Source organism: Petaurus breviceps, unplaced genomic scaffold (genome assembly GCF_028583685.1).
Source record: "Petaurus breviceps papuanus isolate PSGF00001 unplaced genomic scaffold, PetGlider_PUasm1.0 90466, whole genome shotgun sequence".
Classification (NCBI taxonomy): domain Eukaryota; kingdom Metazoa; phylum Chordata; class Mammalia; order Diprotodontia; family Petauridae; genus Petaurus; species Petaurus breviceps.
This window is the reverse complement of record NW_027187260.1, coordinates 726983-747682: the sequence shown is the minus strand read 5'-3', so window position 1 is coordinate 747682 and position 20700 is coordinate 726983. Positions and strand designations below refer to the sequence as shown.

At 37.2% G+C, this 20700-nt stretch overlaps 1 protein-coding gene across 1 annotated transcript in view; it reads left to right on the top strand.

The window, feature by feature from the left end:
* Positions 1–20700, top strand: part of DNAH14 (dynein axonemal heavy chain 14) — a 412217-nt gene that overhangs the window by 235765 nt on the left and 155752 nt on the right. Inside the window, exons 47-50 of the mRNA XM_069062634.1 lie at positions 2414–2546; positions 4912–4976; positions 8128–8321; positions 15973–16101. Coding sequence (XP_068918735.1) covers positions 2414–2546; positions 4912–4976; positions 8128–8321; positions 15973–16101 — 521 coding nt within the window. The remainder of the gene's footprint in view (positions 1–2413; positions 2547–4911; positions 4977–8127; positions 8322–15972; positions 16102–20700) is intronic.

Sequence of the window (20700 nt, the reverse complement as noted above, 5' to 3'; positions counted from 1 at the left end):
ATAGTATTCCATTACATTCATATGCCACAACTTGTTTAGCCATTCCCCAATTGATGGTCATCCCCTTAATTTCCAATTCTTTGCCACCACAAAAAGAGCTGCTATAAATATTTTTGTACATAAGGGTCTTCCTCCGACTTCATCTCTCTGCTTTTAAACTGGCTCTTCCCAAGCCTGAAATGTAATCCCACCTTACTTCAGTCTCTTAGAATCCCTTGTTTCTTCAAAACTTAGGTCAAACTACATCTTTCATGTAAAGCCTCTCCTAATCACCTAGCTGCAGATGTACTCCACCCCCGCCCCTCCCAAAAAAATTTAAATTTATTTTTAAATATTAAGAAATACTTTCTTAACTTTTCCAGAAAGGTGACCACAAGATTTTGTCTGCTTCCACTGCCATGGTAGTCCACATGCGTAATAACTCTGTGCTTCTTTTGTCTCCCTTGCTATTAACTTTCACTTTTCAGTGTTTCACATCCCGCCTCTTCATTCATCCGTTGTTGCTTCCAATCTGCTATTCATTATAAGCCACAGGAGAGCTAATAGCCAAAGCTTAATTTTGCACACAATTCTCAGTCTCCCTTTTTACTGGGAGTGAGAATACACTCTCCTGCAGTCTGTAACTGCAATTTTAGTCATGAATGAATCACTATATCTAGGTGATTGAGATGCTGGATACCTGGCATCCCAGTAGGCTTGTATAAAGCACATGCTTTGGGACGATTTTCCCAGTCTACCTTTGCACTGGCAGACTGAGTCCCCATGGCAAGTTTTCCATGCCTCCTCTCAGATTTCTAAGAGTAGCCCTTGGAGGTTGGGAGGTCATTTCCTAGTGCTATAGCTTTTCTAGTTCCCATTGGTGTGATTCTCCCACCTCCATGATATCAGTTGGTAACAATCAGCTATACTTAACTAGGTTTTAGAAAGAAATATTTACTGAGATGGTATATAAGAAGAATTGGCATAAAACATCAACCCCAGACATCTGTGATACTCTCCCACAAGGACATAGAGCACATGTGGCATAGATGACAACTCACAGTTCCTGGTTTCTGAAAGTCCTTTGCTCCCCTTCACAGAGCACCCATAAAGTTCCCACTTAGAGTATAGCTTTTCTGCAGGACTCTTTGTAGAACCTTGAAGCCACCTTTCCTCAATGTATCTCTCTTATTCTTGGCTCCCATGCAGACCTAGCTTCCTATTCTTTCTCTTTAGGGGTTTCTGCTAGGATACTAAGCGTATCCTAAGGGAACCTCTTGGTCCTTTTAAGCTCACAAGGTCTTCCTCTGGCCCAGAGGGTGGAAAAGAGACAAAGATGAAGATCTAGACCCCTCTCCCCTCAGGAACTGGGATAGAGCCTTCCACTTCTAAGCTGCCAGACATGGAAATCTCTAGCTTCCAAATTGGATTGCTGTTTTGCACATGACACAGAGGGCATGAATAAATTTTCTTGTCCAATACCAATAAACTCACTATACTATTTCATCAAAGAACTTTCAAGGACTTGTAAACTGATCAAAGGATTTTTTTACACCTAGTCAAGCCTCTGATTGATTTGGTATCTGAGTTATCTGGGCCTTATCCATACCTGGTTCATACCTCTGACTTACCTGACAAGAGTATCAGCATCTTTTCACTGCCACAAATGAGGGAGATGAAGAAGGGGGGAGGAGTAATAAATTAATTTAACTCCACTTGCCTCTTACATTGGTATTATTGTACTAGTGTTTAGGGGGTTCTTCGAGTTAGCTGTGCTTTGCTTACACCATTGTCCTTCACTTATATTTATGCTACATTAGCATGGTTACAAATATCCCTCCTCTTCCTTATAACACTGATGTCTGTAGTGGATGAAATAATTTCTGAAAGCACTCTAAAAAGTTAAAAGTACTATACATGAAAGGTGTTATCATATATTTTACTGTTTAGGGCAAAAAAAAATGGCTTTGAATTTATCCACTAAAATCAAGGAACCTGGGAAATTTTGGCAAATTAACCTGAAATGAAAACAAGAATTATAATTCCTCACCTATTCTCTCATAAATGGTTCAAATAGTTTTGAGGTTTCATGTTAAGCCCTGATCTTAATCTTCTTAATCATCCTACAATAGAAAACAGAGGAGATTAGATATGAGTAGTGCTATAACAAAGTCAAGAAAAGTCCTTCACATGAAGTTGAGGGGCAAAAAATACCTGAAAGATACCTCAATTGTCTGCAGCCTTCCATGCTAACTCCTGAGAGAAGGGCAAACAATTTAATATTCTTGCCTTAGGCAAAAAATCAGATCGTTTTGAGTGTTGAGTATTGATTATTAAATTAACTTAAAATTATGTGAAAGTTTCTAAAAATCTATTTGGTCATTTTCTTAGGTTAAAAAAAATCTAATTTATCATACTCTTTCTTTTCTTTTAGGAGAGTCTGGTGTTGGGAAGACTGCTGTCATTAACCAAATGCTTGAGAAACTTCAGGGCCCAGAGGGATTACAGATAAAACTTGGAACTATTTTAGGAGATGTTTTTTTGTATAAAGGAATTAGAAAATCAAGGTGCTATATATGTTAAACTCCAACCTTGCTTATCTTGCAAAAAAAATTTTTTTCAAATATACATGTGTGAAAATCCAGGTTAACCAAAAAAGAGGGGTTTTTTCCCAAAAAAAAATGTACATAGTTGGACTCCTTTAAATTATAAGCTTCTCTAATTATAAGCTTAAATTATAAGCTTCTCTAATATATTCAAAATATGGTTCAATTTATGACAACTTATTTTACACTCATCTTTTGAGAGATGTGTATGTTACATAAAACAAGGTATATCTTTGATTTTCATTTATATTTACCAAGATGACTATAGGAATCATAGAATTTTAAACCTGGAAGGGAAACTGAGGTTCAGTGAGGTTAAATGACTTGACCAAGGTCACAAAGCTAGTATGTGAAAGAGTAGTGCATACAATTAGATTTAAAACACTTTCTAGTCTTATTATGCACATGCCATTTGCACATGCTTGCATAAGCACTCATAGTATGTAACATATATTATACCCTGTTATATAATGAATAATAGTGAGAAAACTCAACTTTCTAGTTTTTTACCTCCAAGGTCTATTCATGGAATGGGTTGTACTGTCTCTTTGCTTCAAATATCCTACCTGTAAGATAAATACAACATATCCTTTTTACCAGATTAGCAAGGATGTTGTGAAATTAGTCTCTGGTTAGATGTACTAGGAATGAATGGGCTGTTATAAAGAAATGCAAGGATATCCAAAGCATCCTTTCTGTTTCCCAGATGGGAGAGGAAAAATTGGACATTGAGCAAAAAAAGATATATGACTTAAGTTGTCTTAGAATAAGAGAGGGAAGGAGTCTCTGCCTTGAAATGCTGGCTGACTGCTCCAATATAGCTTCCCTTTCTATAGGGTAGTTGATATGGTCATTTCAGGGTAATTGGAGTTCATTTCCTGTCACAGAAGCTGAAATCTGAAATGAATGACTGTCATGCCCTGCCTCCAGCAGAGCTCACATTCTACCTTCTGGGCTAGGACCCCCTCTTCCTTACTTAAAAAGAAAAAAATAGAGAGCCAATTTGTCATTGTTTTTAATTCTTCCAGTAGAAGCATTTGGCAGAGACCAAATCCTTCTTCACAAAGAAAAAAAAATGATAATGAGTTGGGCTACTATTTGTACTGCTGTTATGAAAGGTAATCACAGCATCTTAGGTAAGACCGTATATTACCTAGGCATCTGTATATAATGGTGTTGACCATATTTTAATCTTTATGGTTGTAAAGCAGGAAAAAAGTACAATATAAACAACTTTGTGAGGAGGAAAATTTTATTGATTATCTTTTCAAAATAGAGAAGGATTTATGGAAATACAAGAGACCATATATACTAATTGTTAGATGGAGAAGTCAAAGTCATATTGAAGAAAGCTTTAATTTGGAAATGTGCATGACAGATTAGATACCTTTTATTCTAAAAAATGATATTGAAAATCAAGAGAAAATTGTTTTTTATTTATACAAAAAATAATTACACATATGTATATATGTGTATATATATATAATTTTCAAATTATTACAAATCACTAACTAGCAAAGCTTTCATTGATAATGACAATTATTTTAACAATATCATTGTAAAGGAAAATATTTACCATTGTCTTATATGAGTTAGAAACGAAATAGTAGTCTCCAAAATCATAGTCTCCTGTTTTCATAATTTGGGTATATCTTTTAACACATTTGTTATAAGTAATCATTTTTAAAATAGAAAAACAATTTGACATTTGCTAACCTTAGAGTCTAGAAGACCTCAAGTTCTTAGTCAAACAAACACTGGCTCTCTGATTATGGTCAAGTCACTTACCTTCTCCAGGGGTGTGGCAGAACTTATTCTAAATAGTTAGTGAGAATCACTCTTAAATTTTTATTATTTGTTGATTTTTTTAGACTTAAAAGAAGAGTTGATAATACAGCTTAAACTTCAAAATAAACTTGTACACATTCTTTTCTGGGAGTACCTGATTATTAAACATCTCCTGGCATACCTCTGTATTGCTCTATAAACATTGCTTGAGCTCCCCAGGAGTGCAGTAGAAGGATCTGGGAAGGAAATCATCAGTAGAGCACGGGCCTGCTGACTGCGGGCAAATAGCACTAATAACTACTGACATACATCTCACGCCTTATCTTATTTGAGCCTCACAATGATCCCATATTAATGCCACTTAACAAATGACAAGGACTAATGATTTCAGATTTATTCATTTTTGATCTGTGTCTTCGGTTGAACTTTCCAACGCTAGGCATTTCCCACATTGATGAAATGACAGATTTAAATCCCCTCAGCCCCCACCCCAAAGCAGTTAAATAAGCTAATCCTGACTTTTTTCATTGGTTTTTAGCAGCCTACAAGACAATCTCCACTTGCTAATTACAGACAACTTTCAGTCAACACCTAAAGATTTAGGTATGTGTGGAAACTGAGGTAAATGCAAAGAAATAAATAGTAGCAGACACTTCTCATCCTACAAAGGTGCAAATCATTTACCATTAGGGGACTACAACCAACAAATACGGTTAGGATTTTAAATTATGGATTAGTCAACATTGTATCATTGAAGTTTTCAGAAGACATTAAAATTCTCATGGTCATAAGTGATTATATTAATGCCTCAAAAAAAAAAAACCTAAAACTTACTCAGATTAAAGAAATTCATTTTGGTCCTGTCTCCAAAGCCATGGTGAATGATTTGGACAAGGGGAGATTATCCTTACTCATGAGAGGCTCTTTAAGGGTACTATAGATCTGGAGGCAACTGGAAATTTTTTTCTCAATGACTTCTAAGTATAAAGATCTGATGAACTTATTTGGTAATCTTTTGTAGTTAGGAACATATTTCTTAGTACTATTGAAAAATTTACAGAGGTTTATTATTAGTTCAATTTTATTTTATTTTCTAGAACATATTCTTTCTTCACACCTCCCTGCTTCCACCATTGGGAAAACGAGAAACACAAAAACCCTGTTACAAATATGTAAAATCAAATAAAATAAATTCCTCCATTGACCATAATCCAAAATACACAGATCAAGATATATATATATATGTATGTATACATACATGTGTAAGTAGGAGTACATATCCATATATTTACATTTACATATACATGTGGAGAGTATATTTCGCCCTGAATCCTCTGGAATTGTGGTTGCTCATTGTGTTGATCACAAGTCCTAAGTCTTTTTAGCTGTTTATCTTTACAATATTGCTGTTGTTATAGAAATTGTTCTTTTGATTCTGCTAACTTTATATCACATTATTATTCAGTCATGTCCAACTCTTTGTTACTCCATTTGGAGAGCAAAGATTCTGGAGTGGTTTTCTGTTTTCTTCTCCAGTTCATTTTATAGAAGAAACTGAGGCAAACAGGGTTAAGTGACTTTCCCAGGTTCACACAGCTAGTGAATATCTGAGGCCAGATGTGAATTCACAAAGATGAGTTACTCAGCATCCTGACAGGTGATGGTCTTGCATTCTATAAATACATACATTTTTGTACATGGCAGGAAACATCAAGTACAAACACAGAGAAAAGGGCATCCTGTCTGACAATAAATAGTTCGTTGATGATCTTGGAAAAACACATTTTTAGCATAGTGATAGGATCTGAAGCCATACTGCAAGAGTCTGGGACAGCTGGGGGGAACATGGGGCCTTGAGGCCACATGTGGCCCTCTAGGTCCTCAAGTGCAGTCCTTTGACTGAACCCAACTTCACAGATCAGTGTGTGACGTTTGTGTGAAGTTTGGATTCAGTCAAAGAGCTGCACTTGAGGATCTAGAAGGCCTTACATGGCCTCCGGGTCACAGGTTCCCCATCCCAGGAGACTAAACGGGTAAGAATGGGCCTCATCCAGCATGTTTGATATCTCTGGTCTAGACCATAGCCTCTAATGGTCGACTGTATATTTCTTTCTGAATCTTCAGCTAGAATCTTCAATTTAACATGTCCAAAAACAAGCATCATCTTTCAAAAGGCAACAACAATAACAAAAACCCTCCTCTTCAAATTGAGTTCCTTATTTCTGCCAATCTTAAAACTGTTCATTTAACCACCCCATCTGAGAGGTACCATGACAAAATAGCAAACTGACCTTTGAGCTAGGAGGACCTGGGTTCAAATCCCACCAGTGACATCTACGCTTATGTTACCCTGGAGTAGTCAATCTTCATGCTATAGTTTATAAATTTCAGAGAAGGCATGGACTTGCACTGGTAGGATTTCCTATACTAAGAAAATCACTTAGCAGCTAGGTGGCACATAGAGTGCTCATCTTCCTTAGTTCAAATCTGGCCTCACATACTAGCTATGTCACCCTGAGTAAGTCACTTAACCCTGTTTGCCTCAGTTTCTTTATCTGTAAAATAAACTAGAGAAGGAAATGGCAAACCACTCCAGTGTCTTTGCCAAGAAAACCACAAATAGGGTCATGAAGAAAGTAGTAATTAATTAATATTAGTATTAATAATTAATATACCTCCAATATTGACTCCTCATCCATGGTCTAAACCACTGGTGTCAAGCTCATGTAGAAATGGCAACCATTAAACCATACATAAGGATTCCCAAAGGCTATGTACTGACTTAGGGAAACATATATTAACATTACCTGTGTTTTATTGTATTTTTATTTCTTTTGTTAAACATCTCCAAATTGCATTTTAATCCGCTTAAAACCACACTTGGGAGAGTTGGGGGCCTGAAAAACAACTGAACAACAAGAAAATCACAGATCTGATCCTCTTCCCTAATCTAGACCCCCACAATTGACTTCGTTCTCTGCTTCACCTTCTATGTATCCAGACAGATGTCAGATCTTAGCACTTTTGCTTTCACACAATTTTTCTCCACTATGTCCCATCCTTTCCCTTGCCACCATATTTGTCTAAGTTCTCATTCTCTTACCTTGAACTATTGCAATTGTCTTCTAGTGGATTTCCCTACCTCTGCTGTCTTCCTCTACCATTCCAGCCTTCACTTCAGTGCCAGATTATATCATTCTTCTCCTCAAAACTTTTTGGTGGCTCCCTATTGCTGCCAGAATCAAGTACAGACTTCTATTCTATCACACAGGAACCACCAAACCTAACACATTGCCCCTCACCATTTTTCCAATCTTATGTCGTTCTACTTCTCCCAATTTGTCTTTCAGACAAACTTGTCAGTTCCCCATTATATGCCTTTGTTCACTCCAAATGACGGCTTTGTCTTTCTACCCATTCCCATCTCTGACTATTGAAACCTTATCTTAAAATCTTCAAGACCAAGTTCAAATTTCATCTCCTCCATAAATCCTATCAATTGGAAATTATTTTTTCCTTACTTAAATCTCATGTAAGAATTAGTTTGGACCTCTCTTAAACACTTATCATGTACCAATTTTCTATCAGAGTTTTCTGTCTGTGTCTTATTTCCCCAACTAGGTTCTAAGCTCAGCAATTACCAGACCTGTGCATTATTTACCTAACACAACGTTTGGCTTAGTAGGCACTTAATCTGTTTTTGCCTGAAGAATAAAGATATTTCCTCAGAATTTCAATGTTTATTTGTGTCTAGCTTCCTTAGGACAAAAATATTATTGGTCCAAAGAGGAAGAAACTGAAGAAACTCACATGAAACTGACAAGCACCATTAGTGTGTCCACAATAAAATTTAGTGCCAATACAACTGCCAGCAAAACTCAGGAGCTGATTCTTAAGAAATTGATACGAAAAAGTAAAGACATTCATGGAGCTCCACAAAACAGCCAGGTAAGAATTCCCCCTCCCCATCCTCCACTGGACCATATCAATGCTATTTATGGATTAGAATTGTAGGCATCTTTTTTAATAATAGCAATAACAACATTTATAGAGCAATTACTATGTATCAAGCACCATGTTAAGTTATGGTTATTTCCTTTGGTCCTCACAACAACTGGGAAGTAGGCACTGTTATTACCCCATCTTATACATGAATAAACTCAGGCAAACAGAAAGAACAATTCACCCAGGGTCACATAGCTTATAAGTGTTTGAGACCAAATTTGAACTCAGGTTCAGACCTAAAGTCAACTCTTTCTGACTCCAAGCCTGGTATTCTATCAACTGTGATACCTAGCTGCTCCTAAGAATAAAAATGTTAGTATATAAAAAGAAATTGGTAAAAATAAAAACATTCCACGTGATTCTGAACAGCTCAGAGCATCAGAAAATTCATATGATAAAAAATGAAAGGTGAAAAAAGTGTCAAAAGAGTAGTAAAAGGTTGCACAGTGCACAGAACACCAGGCCTGGAGTCAGGAAGATAAGTCAGAAAGATTTGAGTTCAAATCTGGCCTCAGACACATACTAGCTGTGTGATCTTGGTTAAATCACTTAACCTCTGTTTGCCACAAATTCCTCATCTGTACAATAAGCATAATAATAATAGCACCTCTTTCCCAGGGTGGTTATAAGGATCAAATGAGATTTTTGTTGTTGTTCAGTTCTTTTACAATCTTGTCTGACTCTTTCATGGCCCCATTTGGGGTTTTCTTGGCAAAGATATTAGAGTAGTTTACCATTTCCTTCTCTGGCTCCTTGACAGATGGGGAAACTGAGGTAAATAGGATCAAGTGATTTCCCCAGGGACACAGATAATAAGTGTCTATGGCTGGATTTGAACTCAGGAAAATGAATCTTCTGGCATTCTATTCACTGCACTATCTAGTTGAACCTCAAATGAGATAATACTTACAAAGGCATTTTGCAAATCATAAGCTTCTATATAAATTCTAGCTGCTATTATTATTATTATTAAAATCTCCATATCTAATGAGTGAACTAAGACTTTGGAATGAGTGTATGATAGAAGGTAAGGCTGTAAAATTAAAGGTAGGTATCAAGGTTGCCTCTGCTAATGCTTTTTTTTCCCCACCACCTTTTTCCTCTTGTAAATCTGAGCAGTAGTAAGAAGCAACAATATAGGCAGTGCCTGGATCCTAACCTAAATCTCAAAAAGTAGGCTTGTTATAACTTGACAAACTCCTGCTTTCTAAGCAGATGGTGGTAAAAATGTTAACTGATGAACCAGGGTAGCCCCAAGTGTGTCTGCCCCACCTCTGCCTTTAGACAAACCCAGATCACTTGTGAGATCACTCCATGTGCTTGAGCAGAGGCATTTTATCCATAAGGTGACTGAATCTCCCCATGGGGGATGTGAGTCCCTTCCTTGTGCTGTCTGAAGCCAGCAGCTACCAAAATCATTACACAATTATGATCAACTACCATTTCTGGAGCCAGAATAGAAAGTGAGTTTTTACCAAATTGGAGAAGAGTTTGTAAAATTGTGTCTCAGTTTTCAATCCCATCATTATTTACAACTGAATTGAAGGTTCTAGGTGTCTGGTGTATAGAGAGGGCACAAGTGACTGGTAGTAGTCCTTTGCACACAATAAGCACTTTATAACTATTTGTTGAATAAATAATTTGTGACAGTTTGACAACTAAAGAGAACCATAACTAGGTCAAGGCATTGGAGATTATTTTCAAGGCAGCAAAATTCAGAGTGCAAAATTTTGATACGATTTCTTCAATAGAGAAACAACTGATCTTAGCATTGATTTAGCAAAAACAATTAGTTAAAATAAGGAGCTAAGGTAGGAATAACACTACCCTGTGAGCTGATAGTGTAGAAATTCTCCTTCCTGCTCAACTGACTTTGTCTTGAATTTTTTTTTTTTGCTTCACCTTACAGAGTTACCTGGGGCCCTGAGAGGTTATATTATTTTTTCAGGGTCACAGGGACAGAATTATGTGTCAGTGTATACAGAGTATGGACTGGTTGCACCACAGCCTCTAACCCATAATCTATACATACCTATGATGACAGGCAACACTTGAATCCAGGACTTCCTGTCTGTAAATACAGCTCTCTCTTCACTACACCATGGCAACTTTCTGCTTTAAGTTGAAGAACAAGTGTGGATCTAAATTGGTAGAGGAATGTCCTCACCTGGGAGCTCCTTATCCCACTGAAATCACAGGTCCAGTTTTTGGGGTTTTTTTTTTGCTTTTTGAAGGGGGAAGGCAGGGCAATTGGGTTTAAGTGACTTCCCCAAGGTCACACAGCTAGTAAGAGTAGCAAGTGTCTGAGGCCATATTTGAACTCAAGTCCTTCTGACTCCAGGGCCAGTGCTCTAATCACTAAGCCACCTAGCTGCCCCAGGTCCAATTTTTTTAAGCTTTTTGTATTATTTTTCACATGAAGAACAAAAGAAATGTTTTAAGGGACAATTTGATTTTTCTCCCATTGTGTGTCAAAATTCCTAGTTAATGGCTTTGTAGCTAGGTGGCCCATATCTAGCAAGTAGTTCTGCCCGTGGATAATATAGACTTTCTCAAACTATCTGTCCTTGGACCTATTAATCATCTTATCCAAATAAAAAATGAATGGAGATTCTATTTCAATTTCTATCATTCAATATTTGCAAAGTCCCAACTTTTACCTGCTGTATTTTAATAACGGAAATAATAATAGCTGACATATGGTGCTTTAAGGTTTGCAAAGCTCTTCACATGCATCATTCCATTTGATCCTCTCAAGAACCCTGTGAAGTAGCTACTATTATTATTTTCATTTTACAAATGAATGAACTGAGTCTCAGAGAGGGTAAGTGGGTTGCCAAGGGTCACACATTTAATAAAGGGTCTGAAATCAGGTCTTCCTGACTCCCAAGCATAGCCCGACATCTACCACACCTCACAGCTTAATGAGGCCCCCTGCACTACTGAGTGTGGCCCACATAGATACACATTAAAATTTAATTGGGAGGCAGAGTCAAGATGGTGGAGTAGAAGCAGGACCTCCACCAGGCTCCAGCTTCCACCTTCCCCAATCCATGTCAAAAGGGGACTCTAAACAAACTTGGGAGCTGCAGAACCTACAAAATGACACAGAGAAGCTAACCTCCCGCTGAGGACAGCCTGGCAGGCCAGCAGCAAGCGGCCAGCGCAGCGCTCTGGGAGCCGAGCCCAGGCCTGTGTGAGCTGGAGGTTTTAGCCCCAGGGTGGGCCTGACCAGCAAATCAACAGCAGCTGTGGCCATTTCCAGATTTATCAACACAAAGATGCTAAGGACAAAGTGAGAGGTCAGTGCAGTGTGGACTTTGGGACCAGTAGTCCAGAGTGCATTGGCTTTTGCCCCCAGGGCTAGAAGCCACTGAGACACCTGGCTGCAGCCAACACCAACGTGGCAGCTTCAGCTCCTGGCCTGCAGACTGTAGGGGGACCAAGTGACCAGTCTGAGGGGTAATCGCTCTTGCTTTAACCTGCTTGGATCTGGATTGCAGTCTAGGATGGAGGTCTTGGGGTGTGTGTCCAACTTGCCAGAGCGTGTGGAGGCTTCAGAGAGGGCATTCAACTAATACCTCCGGAAGCTGAGAAAACCCCAGCATTTGGGACGAAAGCTCCCCTGTCTGGTGGCAGAGTCCTACTGTGGCAAAAAGCCCAGGGGTCAAGAGATTGAGGGGTGACATGACCAGGCAAAGGAAACAAAGCAAACAGAAGATCCCAACATTAGACTCCTATGTTGGGGACAAAAAGGAGCAAAACATGGAACAGGAGAAAGACAGTGAAGTCAGAACTCCTGCACCAAAAGCTTCAAAGGAAAATACGAGCTGGTTACAGGCCATAAAGGACCTTAAGAAGCACATAAGAGAAGTGGAGGAAAAATTGGGAAGAGAAATGAGAACAATGCAAGAAAATTATTAAATGAGAGTCAACAGCCTGACTGAGGAAAATAATACCTTAAAAAACAGACTGACTCAATTGGCAAAGGAGGCTCAAAAAGGCAATGAGGAGAGGAATGTCTTGAAAAGCTGAATTTGCCAGATGGAAAAAGAATCTCAAAAGCTCAATGAGTTGAATCTTTCCCTCAGATTTAGATTATAGCAAAGGGAAGCTAGTGACTTTAAGAGAAATCAAGATGATGTTAAACACATCCAAACAAATGAAAGAATAGAAGGCAATGTGGAATATCTTATGGGAAAAACCACTGAACTGGAAAATAGATCCAGGAGAGATAATTTAAAAATTATTGGTCTACCTGAAAGCTATGATCAGGGAAAGAACATAGAAATCATCCTCCAAGAAATTCTCAAGGAAAATTGCCCTGATGTTCTAGAACCAGAAGGCAAAATAGAAGTTAAAGAATCTACCGATCACCTCCTGAAAAATATCCCAAAAAGAAAACTCCTAGGAATATTATAGCCAGGTTCCGGAATTCCCAGATCAAGGAGAGACTATTACGAGCAGCCAGAAAGAAACAATTTGAATATTGTGGAAACACAATCAGGATAACACAGGATCTGGCATATTTAGGATATTCCAGAGGGCAGAGGAGCTGGGATTAAAACCAAGAATCACCTACCCAGCAAAACTGAGTATCATCTTTCAGGGGATAATATGGTCATTCAGTGGAATAGAGGACTTTCAAGCATTCTTAATGAAAAACCAGAGTTGAATAAAAAAATTGACATCGAGATACAAGAAGCAAGAGAAACTTGAGAAGGTAAACAGGGAAAAGAAATCACAAGCTATTGATAAAAGTTGAACTATTAACATTCCTACATGGAAAAATGATAATTGTAACTGATAAAACTTTTCTCAGTATGAAAATAGTTGAAGGGAATATAAATATATATGTATATATATATTTATATGTCTATATATTACATATATATGTCTATATCGGAAGGTATACAGGCATATGAATACATATGTGAATGTGTGTATATATGCTTACAGGTATACATAGATAGAGGGCACAGGACCAATTTAATAGGAAGGGATGATACTTAAAAGGGGAAATTAAGAGGTGAGAAAGGAATATAATGAGAGGAGATGGAGAGAGACAGAATTGGGGTAAACCATCTCATAAAGAAGAGGCAAGGAAAAAAGGTTACAATGGCAGGGAAGAATAAGAAAACAAAAGGGTATGGGTCAACCTTATTCTCACTGAATTTGGCTCGGGGAGGGAATTAAATACACACTAAATAGGGTATCTCACCCTACAGAAGAGTAGGGGGGAAGGGGATGAGAGGAGGGATGATGGAAGGCAGGCTTGGGGGGAGGGAAGTTGGAAGCACTCACTTTTGAAAAGGGAAAGGATCAAAGAAGAGAATAGAACAAGTGGGTGTGGAATAGGAGGGAGGGAAATATCGTCAGTATTTTACAATGTATCTTCTATGTTAATGTTTTGCATTAGCTACACATGTACAGCCTGTACCGAACTGCTTATCTTCCCAGTAAGGGTGAGTGACAAAGGAGGAAGGGAATGAATCTGGAATTCAAAGATTTAAAATCAAATGTTTAAAATTATATATATATATAAAACATATTATATATATATATATATTACATATATGTATTTTAAATATATACAATATATACTATTATTAATACTATCTTACATGTAATTGGGAAAGAAGATATACAGGCACTGGGGCATAGAGACCCATCATGCCCTACTGAAAAAGTCTAAGGGGGTATGGGAGAAGATATGGAAGAGAGCAGATTGGAGGAGGGGATAGCCTGTGGGACTGCTATTCTGGGGTGATAGGTAGGGGAAAAACTGGGAGAAAATTTGTAACTCAAAATCTGGTGGAAATTAGTGATGTAAATCAGAAGTTAATAAAGCATACAAAAAAGAGAGAGAGAGAACACTGGCTAGGTAATGAAGTTAACTCCTGGAAGACAGGCCTCCCCTGCAAAGGGAAATGATAACTTGTGGGACTTTGAGATCCTTAGGTTATAGGAGATGAAGTACATACAAGCAAAATCATAACTGAAAAAGATGTCAGGAATTCAACGTAATATTGATGGCAGGACATTCTTTAAAGTCCAATTATAAGACACATAAGGGTGCCAATAGTGAAGTTCTTGCTTCAGGCTCCAATCACCGTACGTCTACCCCTCAAGGGACAGTGAACAGGATGACTTCTCTACAATTTCCCAATCCTACTTTAGCCAGTTTTCCTTATTCTACTTTCAAGATAATAAAATACAGTCCTGAGAATTTGAACTGACGGATCTTAACATCAAATAATGCTTAAAAAAGATGCCCTTGTACTCAATGATTTCAAACCCAATTGGGATCTAACTTCTGAACCACAGAACAACAAAAATGGAATAAATCCTAATTTAGGTACAATCTTACAATGAAGTTTATGTGTTTAATGGGCAGTTAAGTGACACATACCTCACCCACACTATGTATTGCAAACAAACAGCTCCCCCAAAAAATTTAATTGGGAAATGTTTAACAAAATAAAATGCAATAGGCAATATTAATTTGTATTTTTCTAAGTCAATATGCAACCCACAGAAATCTGTTTCTATTTGATCAAAATCAAAATACCACTGTACTGAGACACATGAAAAACCTGAGAGACAAAGTTTCTGGGTAATCAATAATCAATTTATTAATTAGGCTAGCTGATAATTAATAAATTGATTGTCCATGATTTCTCTGTATCCAAAGGTACCTAATGGTGATACCAAATGCCTTAAATATTTTTAGAAAAGGGAACGTCCCTGACAGGTGAAAATCAACCCTGACTAGTGAACAATCAATGGGGGTGGGCAGGAGGATAGGCATATTAAAGAAGAGGTGGGCTAAAAGTCTCCAGTTGTTCCTGCTAAGAATATGGCTTGATAATGAGACTCAGCCCCCTCCAGCAATCTGGACAAAGCAATATGTCTCTACCCAGAGTACTTAGGTTGGTTTTCTCCTTCATGAGCTAGGTCACTATAATCTCCAGTGGAGGGGTAAAAGGACATGGGCTTACTGCTTTAAGGCTGGAATGCACCTAGACTAGATTTTGTTTTTACTCTAAACAAAATTTGGGTCTTCTAGTCAGATGAAGTCCTGGTTAAGATCAAGGAGCATGTTCCCTGATCAGGGGTGGGAAACCTGTGGCCTTGAGGCCACATGTGGCCCTCTAGGTCCTCAAGTGCAGCACTTTTCCTGAATCCAAATTTCACAGAACAAACCCTCATAATAAAAGGATTTGTTCAGTAAAACTTGGGCTCTGTCAAAAGGCTGCACCAAATGACCTACAAGGCCACATGTGGCCTCAAGGCACACGTTCCCAACCCTAGACAATCTGATCCATCCAAGGTCCTTCAGAGGATGACTGACTGACCTACAGGGGCTGGTCCCTGAATGAGGACATAGAGAGAAAAAAAAAACCTTAATCCTAATTTTAAAATTGTTTATTAATACAATAGAAAAATAATTTCTCTGAGAACTATTGGACCTAACTTCCATAACACAAAGTCTTTTTGTAATAATGGTATATTTAGTTATCATAATTATTTAATAATTTAAAGGAAGATAAGCATATAATGACTATTAAATCTGTTTACTTTTTTCCCAAAGGTGGTAATATTTATCGATGATCTGAATTCACCAGTACCAGAGGAATATGGGGCACAACCACCCCTGGAATTGGTCAGACAATTATTAGAATTAGGAGGGTTTTATAATACTGAACAACTTGCATGGAAGGTATAAATCATTTTTGAGTTTTGTTTACCCATAAAATATTACTGTTTAACAATGAGTTAAATATTTATAACTATTTTTCAGTAAAGTAAGGATTTTAGATAGTTCAACTGTCTAAATACCTAGATGCTGCATGTGTATACTATGGTGTAAGAACAGTTTTTTAGCAAAATTAGAAGATTCAAGATTGGCCATGCTAATTAATTTTGCAAATTAAGCAAATCTATTATTCCCGAATCTGAAAGCAAATAACCAGACAAAATGAAAACAGGTTGCGAGCAAATTAGAATTTGAGTTAAAACTGAATCGATATATACCCACCCCTCTGCTATAACACTGATTATTTTACTCTCTAAATCGACTAATGGTAATTTTTGTCCAATGCATCATTTATTATATTGTGGAATGCCTGAGAAAAATGTGGGATGATAGATTTTTAAATCAATATATTTACAACTTTTCAAGTCCATTGATCTAGAATTTTTAGTAGTCAATATTGCAAAATGAAAACACTTTCCAAATAGTCATTTCTCTGTGAAATTACTTTTGTTATCTCTACACAGATCATAAGTATTTGGAAGAAATAAGATTCAAATACCACTTATATTCCCAATTTCATATGTATCTGAATTTAATTTTGGTTAAAGGTATTTCATTTCAAAGCCCTCTGTGTTAAATTTCAGAATTCTTACTTACCAAAAGTAGTCCTTTCCCCAAGTCCTTGTCACATGCTTCCTTAAAAGCAGCAGTTTGATAAGTTATACCACCTTGTTTCTTTAAGGAGCTAAAATACAAAATATCAATCAATAAACATTTATTAAATTCTTTCTACATGCCAGGTTCTATTCTGACTCCTGGGAATACATATTAACAGTCTCTGATATCAAAAAACTCATATTAAAATGGAGTGAGACAACATGTATACTAATAAACATCCACAAAAATCTTTCCCAAATAAACACAAGTTATGATGGAAGAAAGAGCACTTGTAGCCGGGGGAATCAGAAAAATTTGGGTAGACAATGGCTTTTGTACTGAGCATTACTGGCATTTAGCATTACATGACAATTCAAAAGACCCAAGATAAAGAAAAATGGGAACAATTAGTCAAGAACTTAATAAAGTCCTCCAGTCTAAGTCAATGTTTACTTTGATATGCAGTAACTTCAACGTAAGAGCAAGCACCGGGACGATAGCAATAATTTTCACAGTGGCCTCTTTACTAATGCTTATTGTGAGCACTGTTTACTTTAATAGTGAGCACTGCACAATGGTTAGAGCACTGGTTTTAAGAAGACCTGGCCTCAAGTCCCACCCCAACACATACTGACTATGTGACCCAGGGAAAGTCTTGGCCAAAGCTATGTTGGGAAATAAGGTTAAGGATCAAAAAAATGAAAGAGACCAAAAACTTGTAGATTACTCAGAAGTTTCATGTCTATACATCATTAATATAGTCTTCACACACACACACACACACAAATACAAATGACACTTTAAAATGGAGCTGACTATATCAAAAGAGCCTGGAAGGAAGCTAATGGCTATAGACAGAGCAGTCATTTGAGAATCACATACTCTCAGAGTGACAAGGGATGTCTGCAGCCTACCTGATGAGTTGTCATCCAATTTTTGAAGACCGCCAGTGACAGTCAACCCACTATCTCATAAGGTGACCCATCCTAGTTTTAGACAGCTCTAATATTCAGGAATTTTTTCTTATATCAAGCCTAAATCTGTCTCTTTACAGTTTTCATCTTTTGCTCATACTTCTACTCTGGAGACAAACCTAACAAGTAATTAACTTCCACCTACCAGTTCTTCAAACATTGGATGACAGTTATTGTACCCTTAAGTCTGTTCTTTTCTCTATGAATCATCCCCAGTTCCTTCAGAAAATCTCCATACATGAACTTGAAGTCCTTCACCATATTGATTTCTCCCCTCTGGATACTCTCCATCCTATCCAGTTTATCAAAACATAGGACACAGAACTTAAATCATGGAATTTGAGAGTTGGAAGGGCCTTCAGAAGCCATCTACAAAAGGAATCCCCAATACACTATAGCTGACAAGTTATTAAAACAGTATTCCAGGTAAAGTCTAACCAGATAGAATAGCCATATTTTCACATATTTAGTATTAGACCCAACGTTCTCATATAATGAAACCCAAGGCTGCATTAGCCTTTTTAATTGCTGTATCACTGTTGACTCAACTATATACCACATTAAAATCCCTCATACTTTTTCAAATAAATTCTTGTTTGCCCATACCATCTGTACTTCTGGCTTTCTTTAAGTATAAAACTTTAGCTTATCCCTATTAAATTTTATCTTATTAGATTTAACCAAATGTTTTAGTCTGTCAGTATCTTTTGGGACGTGACTCTGTCATCCAATATGTTTAGGTATTCCCCCATGCTTTGTGACATCTGTGTATTTGTTCAGGATTTCATCTATGCTTTTTTTCCCAAGTCATTAAGAGAAATGTGTCAAACAGTACAGAATCAAGCAAAGATTTCTGGGTCACTCCACTGGAGATATCCTTCCAAACTGACATTGAACTATTAAGAACTATTCTTTGGTACATCTGTTCAACCAGTTATGAATCATCTATCATCTAACTCACATCTCTCCATATTTTCCACAATAATAGCATGAAAAATTTTGTCAAATTCTTTGCTAAATCTAAGTAAACTGTATTTTCCATATTTCTCTGATCTACCAATTTAATAGATGTCAAAAAAAAACAAATTAGATGAGTTCAGTGAAGTTGTGTTGGGATCACTATTCCCCTTTCTAAATGTTCATTAATCATACCTTTATTTTTTTCATCCAGATCAGTGATTTCATAAGTTTTGGGAAATTCCCAATGGGCACTGGCCCTCTATAAATCAACAACTCATCTGTAACTTAGTTTTAGAGAGATGCCTGGAGTACTGAGATGTTAAGTGATTATCTATGGCTGCCCAACTATTATTTGTATTAGAGGTTAGACTTGAACCAGGTCTTCCTAACTCCAAGACCAAACCTCTATTCAATACATTCTGTCCTTTCAAAATACATCTAGAGGGGCGGCTAGGTGGCACAGTGAATAGAGCACCAGCCCTGGAGTCAGGAGGACCTGAGTTCAAATCCAGCTTCAGATACTTAACACAAAACAAAATAGCAGTGTGACCTTGGGCAAGTCATTTATCCCCAATTACCCTCCAAAAAGCAAAAAAGAAAATAAAAATACATCTAGACTATTGTTAGCATAGTAGTATAAAGGAAACAACTTGGTATACTGCAAAGAACACTGAACTGAGAGGCAGAGGACCTGCATTTTAAAATCCCAGTCCAGCCCCTTCCTGTGTGACCCTGGGCAAGTCATTTAACAGTTATGAACCTCAGTTTTCTGTTTCATAAAATGAGAGAGTTAAACGAGATTATTGCTAAGGTCTCTTCTAAGTCTTTGGTCCTATTAAGGATCCTGTATACGGCAACTTGATTATAAAATGGATAAATCACAGGGGCTGGAGTGAGAAAGACCTGAATTCAAATCCTCACACCTTTTACTAGCTATGTGCCTCTGGGCAAGTTACAACCTTTGCCTCAATTAACTCAACTATAAAATGAGGTTAATAACATTGCTTACCTTATGAGGATTCAATACTATGGGATTGTTGCAAGTATCCAATGAGATAATATTTATAAAGCTCTCTTAGCATAGTGCCTGGCACATAGTAGTAGGCACATATATATGCTTATTCCTTTCCCCCATCCCCTATTATCTTTCTATAATCTTCCTTTCCCATTCTCCACAATCTTCAAAAAACAGTGACTATGGTTTGCTAAGCAATCACACTCACCTGTTGTTGTTGCTGCTGTTGTTTTTCAAAATCAGAAGAGATAATGCATCTGTGCCAGGTGATTTAAACTCATTGAGGTAGGAAGATATTCATATTACCACTTCCTTATATATCTTAAGTATAAATTCCCTATTGGTCATTTTTGATCTATGCTTTCTCATCTAAAACTCCTCTTCCTTAGCAGAGGCATAGGAGCTGAGCAGCTCAACCTTTCTTTTGACATTTTAAACCTTTGATTCCCTAAGCATCCATATTATCATTTAAAAATCTTTAGAAAAACTTCTTAGAATTATTTCTCTTTGTGTCTTCAAAACTGCTATTATTATTATTATTATTATTAAAAGTTTCCTTTGTCAAAAGCTGATTTCCCTTGTAGAATAGACTGAACTAAACTGAATTAAACAGGATGAGAGTGAGTTAAACTGCATTTTGAAAACTATCAAATTTTTTGAAAGAAAACCCATCTTTTCAACATCCAAAATGGCTACACGGCTCAAAGTAATGGAATGCTTCAGTCTTGGAAGAATTAAAGTTTTAGGCTGCCAAAAGGCATGTAGTGGGCATGAGTGGACTGAAATTTATTATCAAGCACTAGAAAGAGTGACTCTTGGGGGAAGAGCCAAGATGGCAGAATAGAAACAGGACTTCTGCATGGCTCCCACTTCCACCTCCTCCAATTCATGTAAAAAAATGGCTCTAAACAAACTTTACTTCTATATAACCCAAAAAATGACAGAGAGAAGGTAACC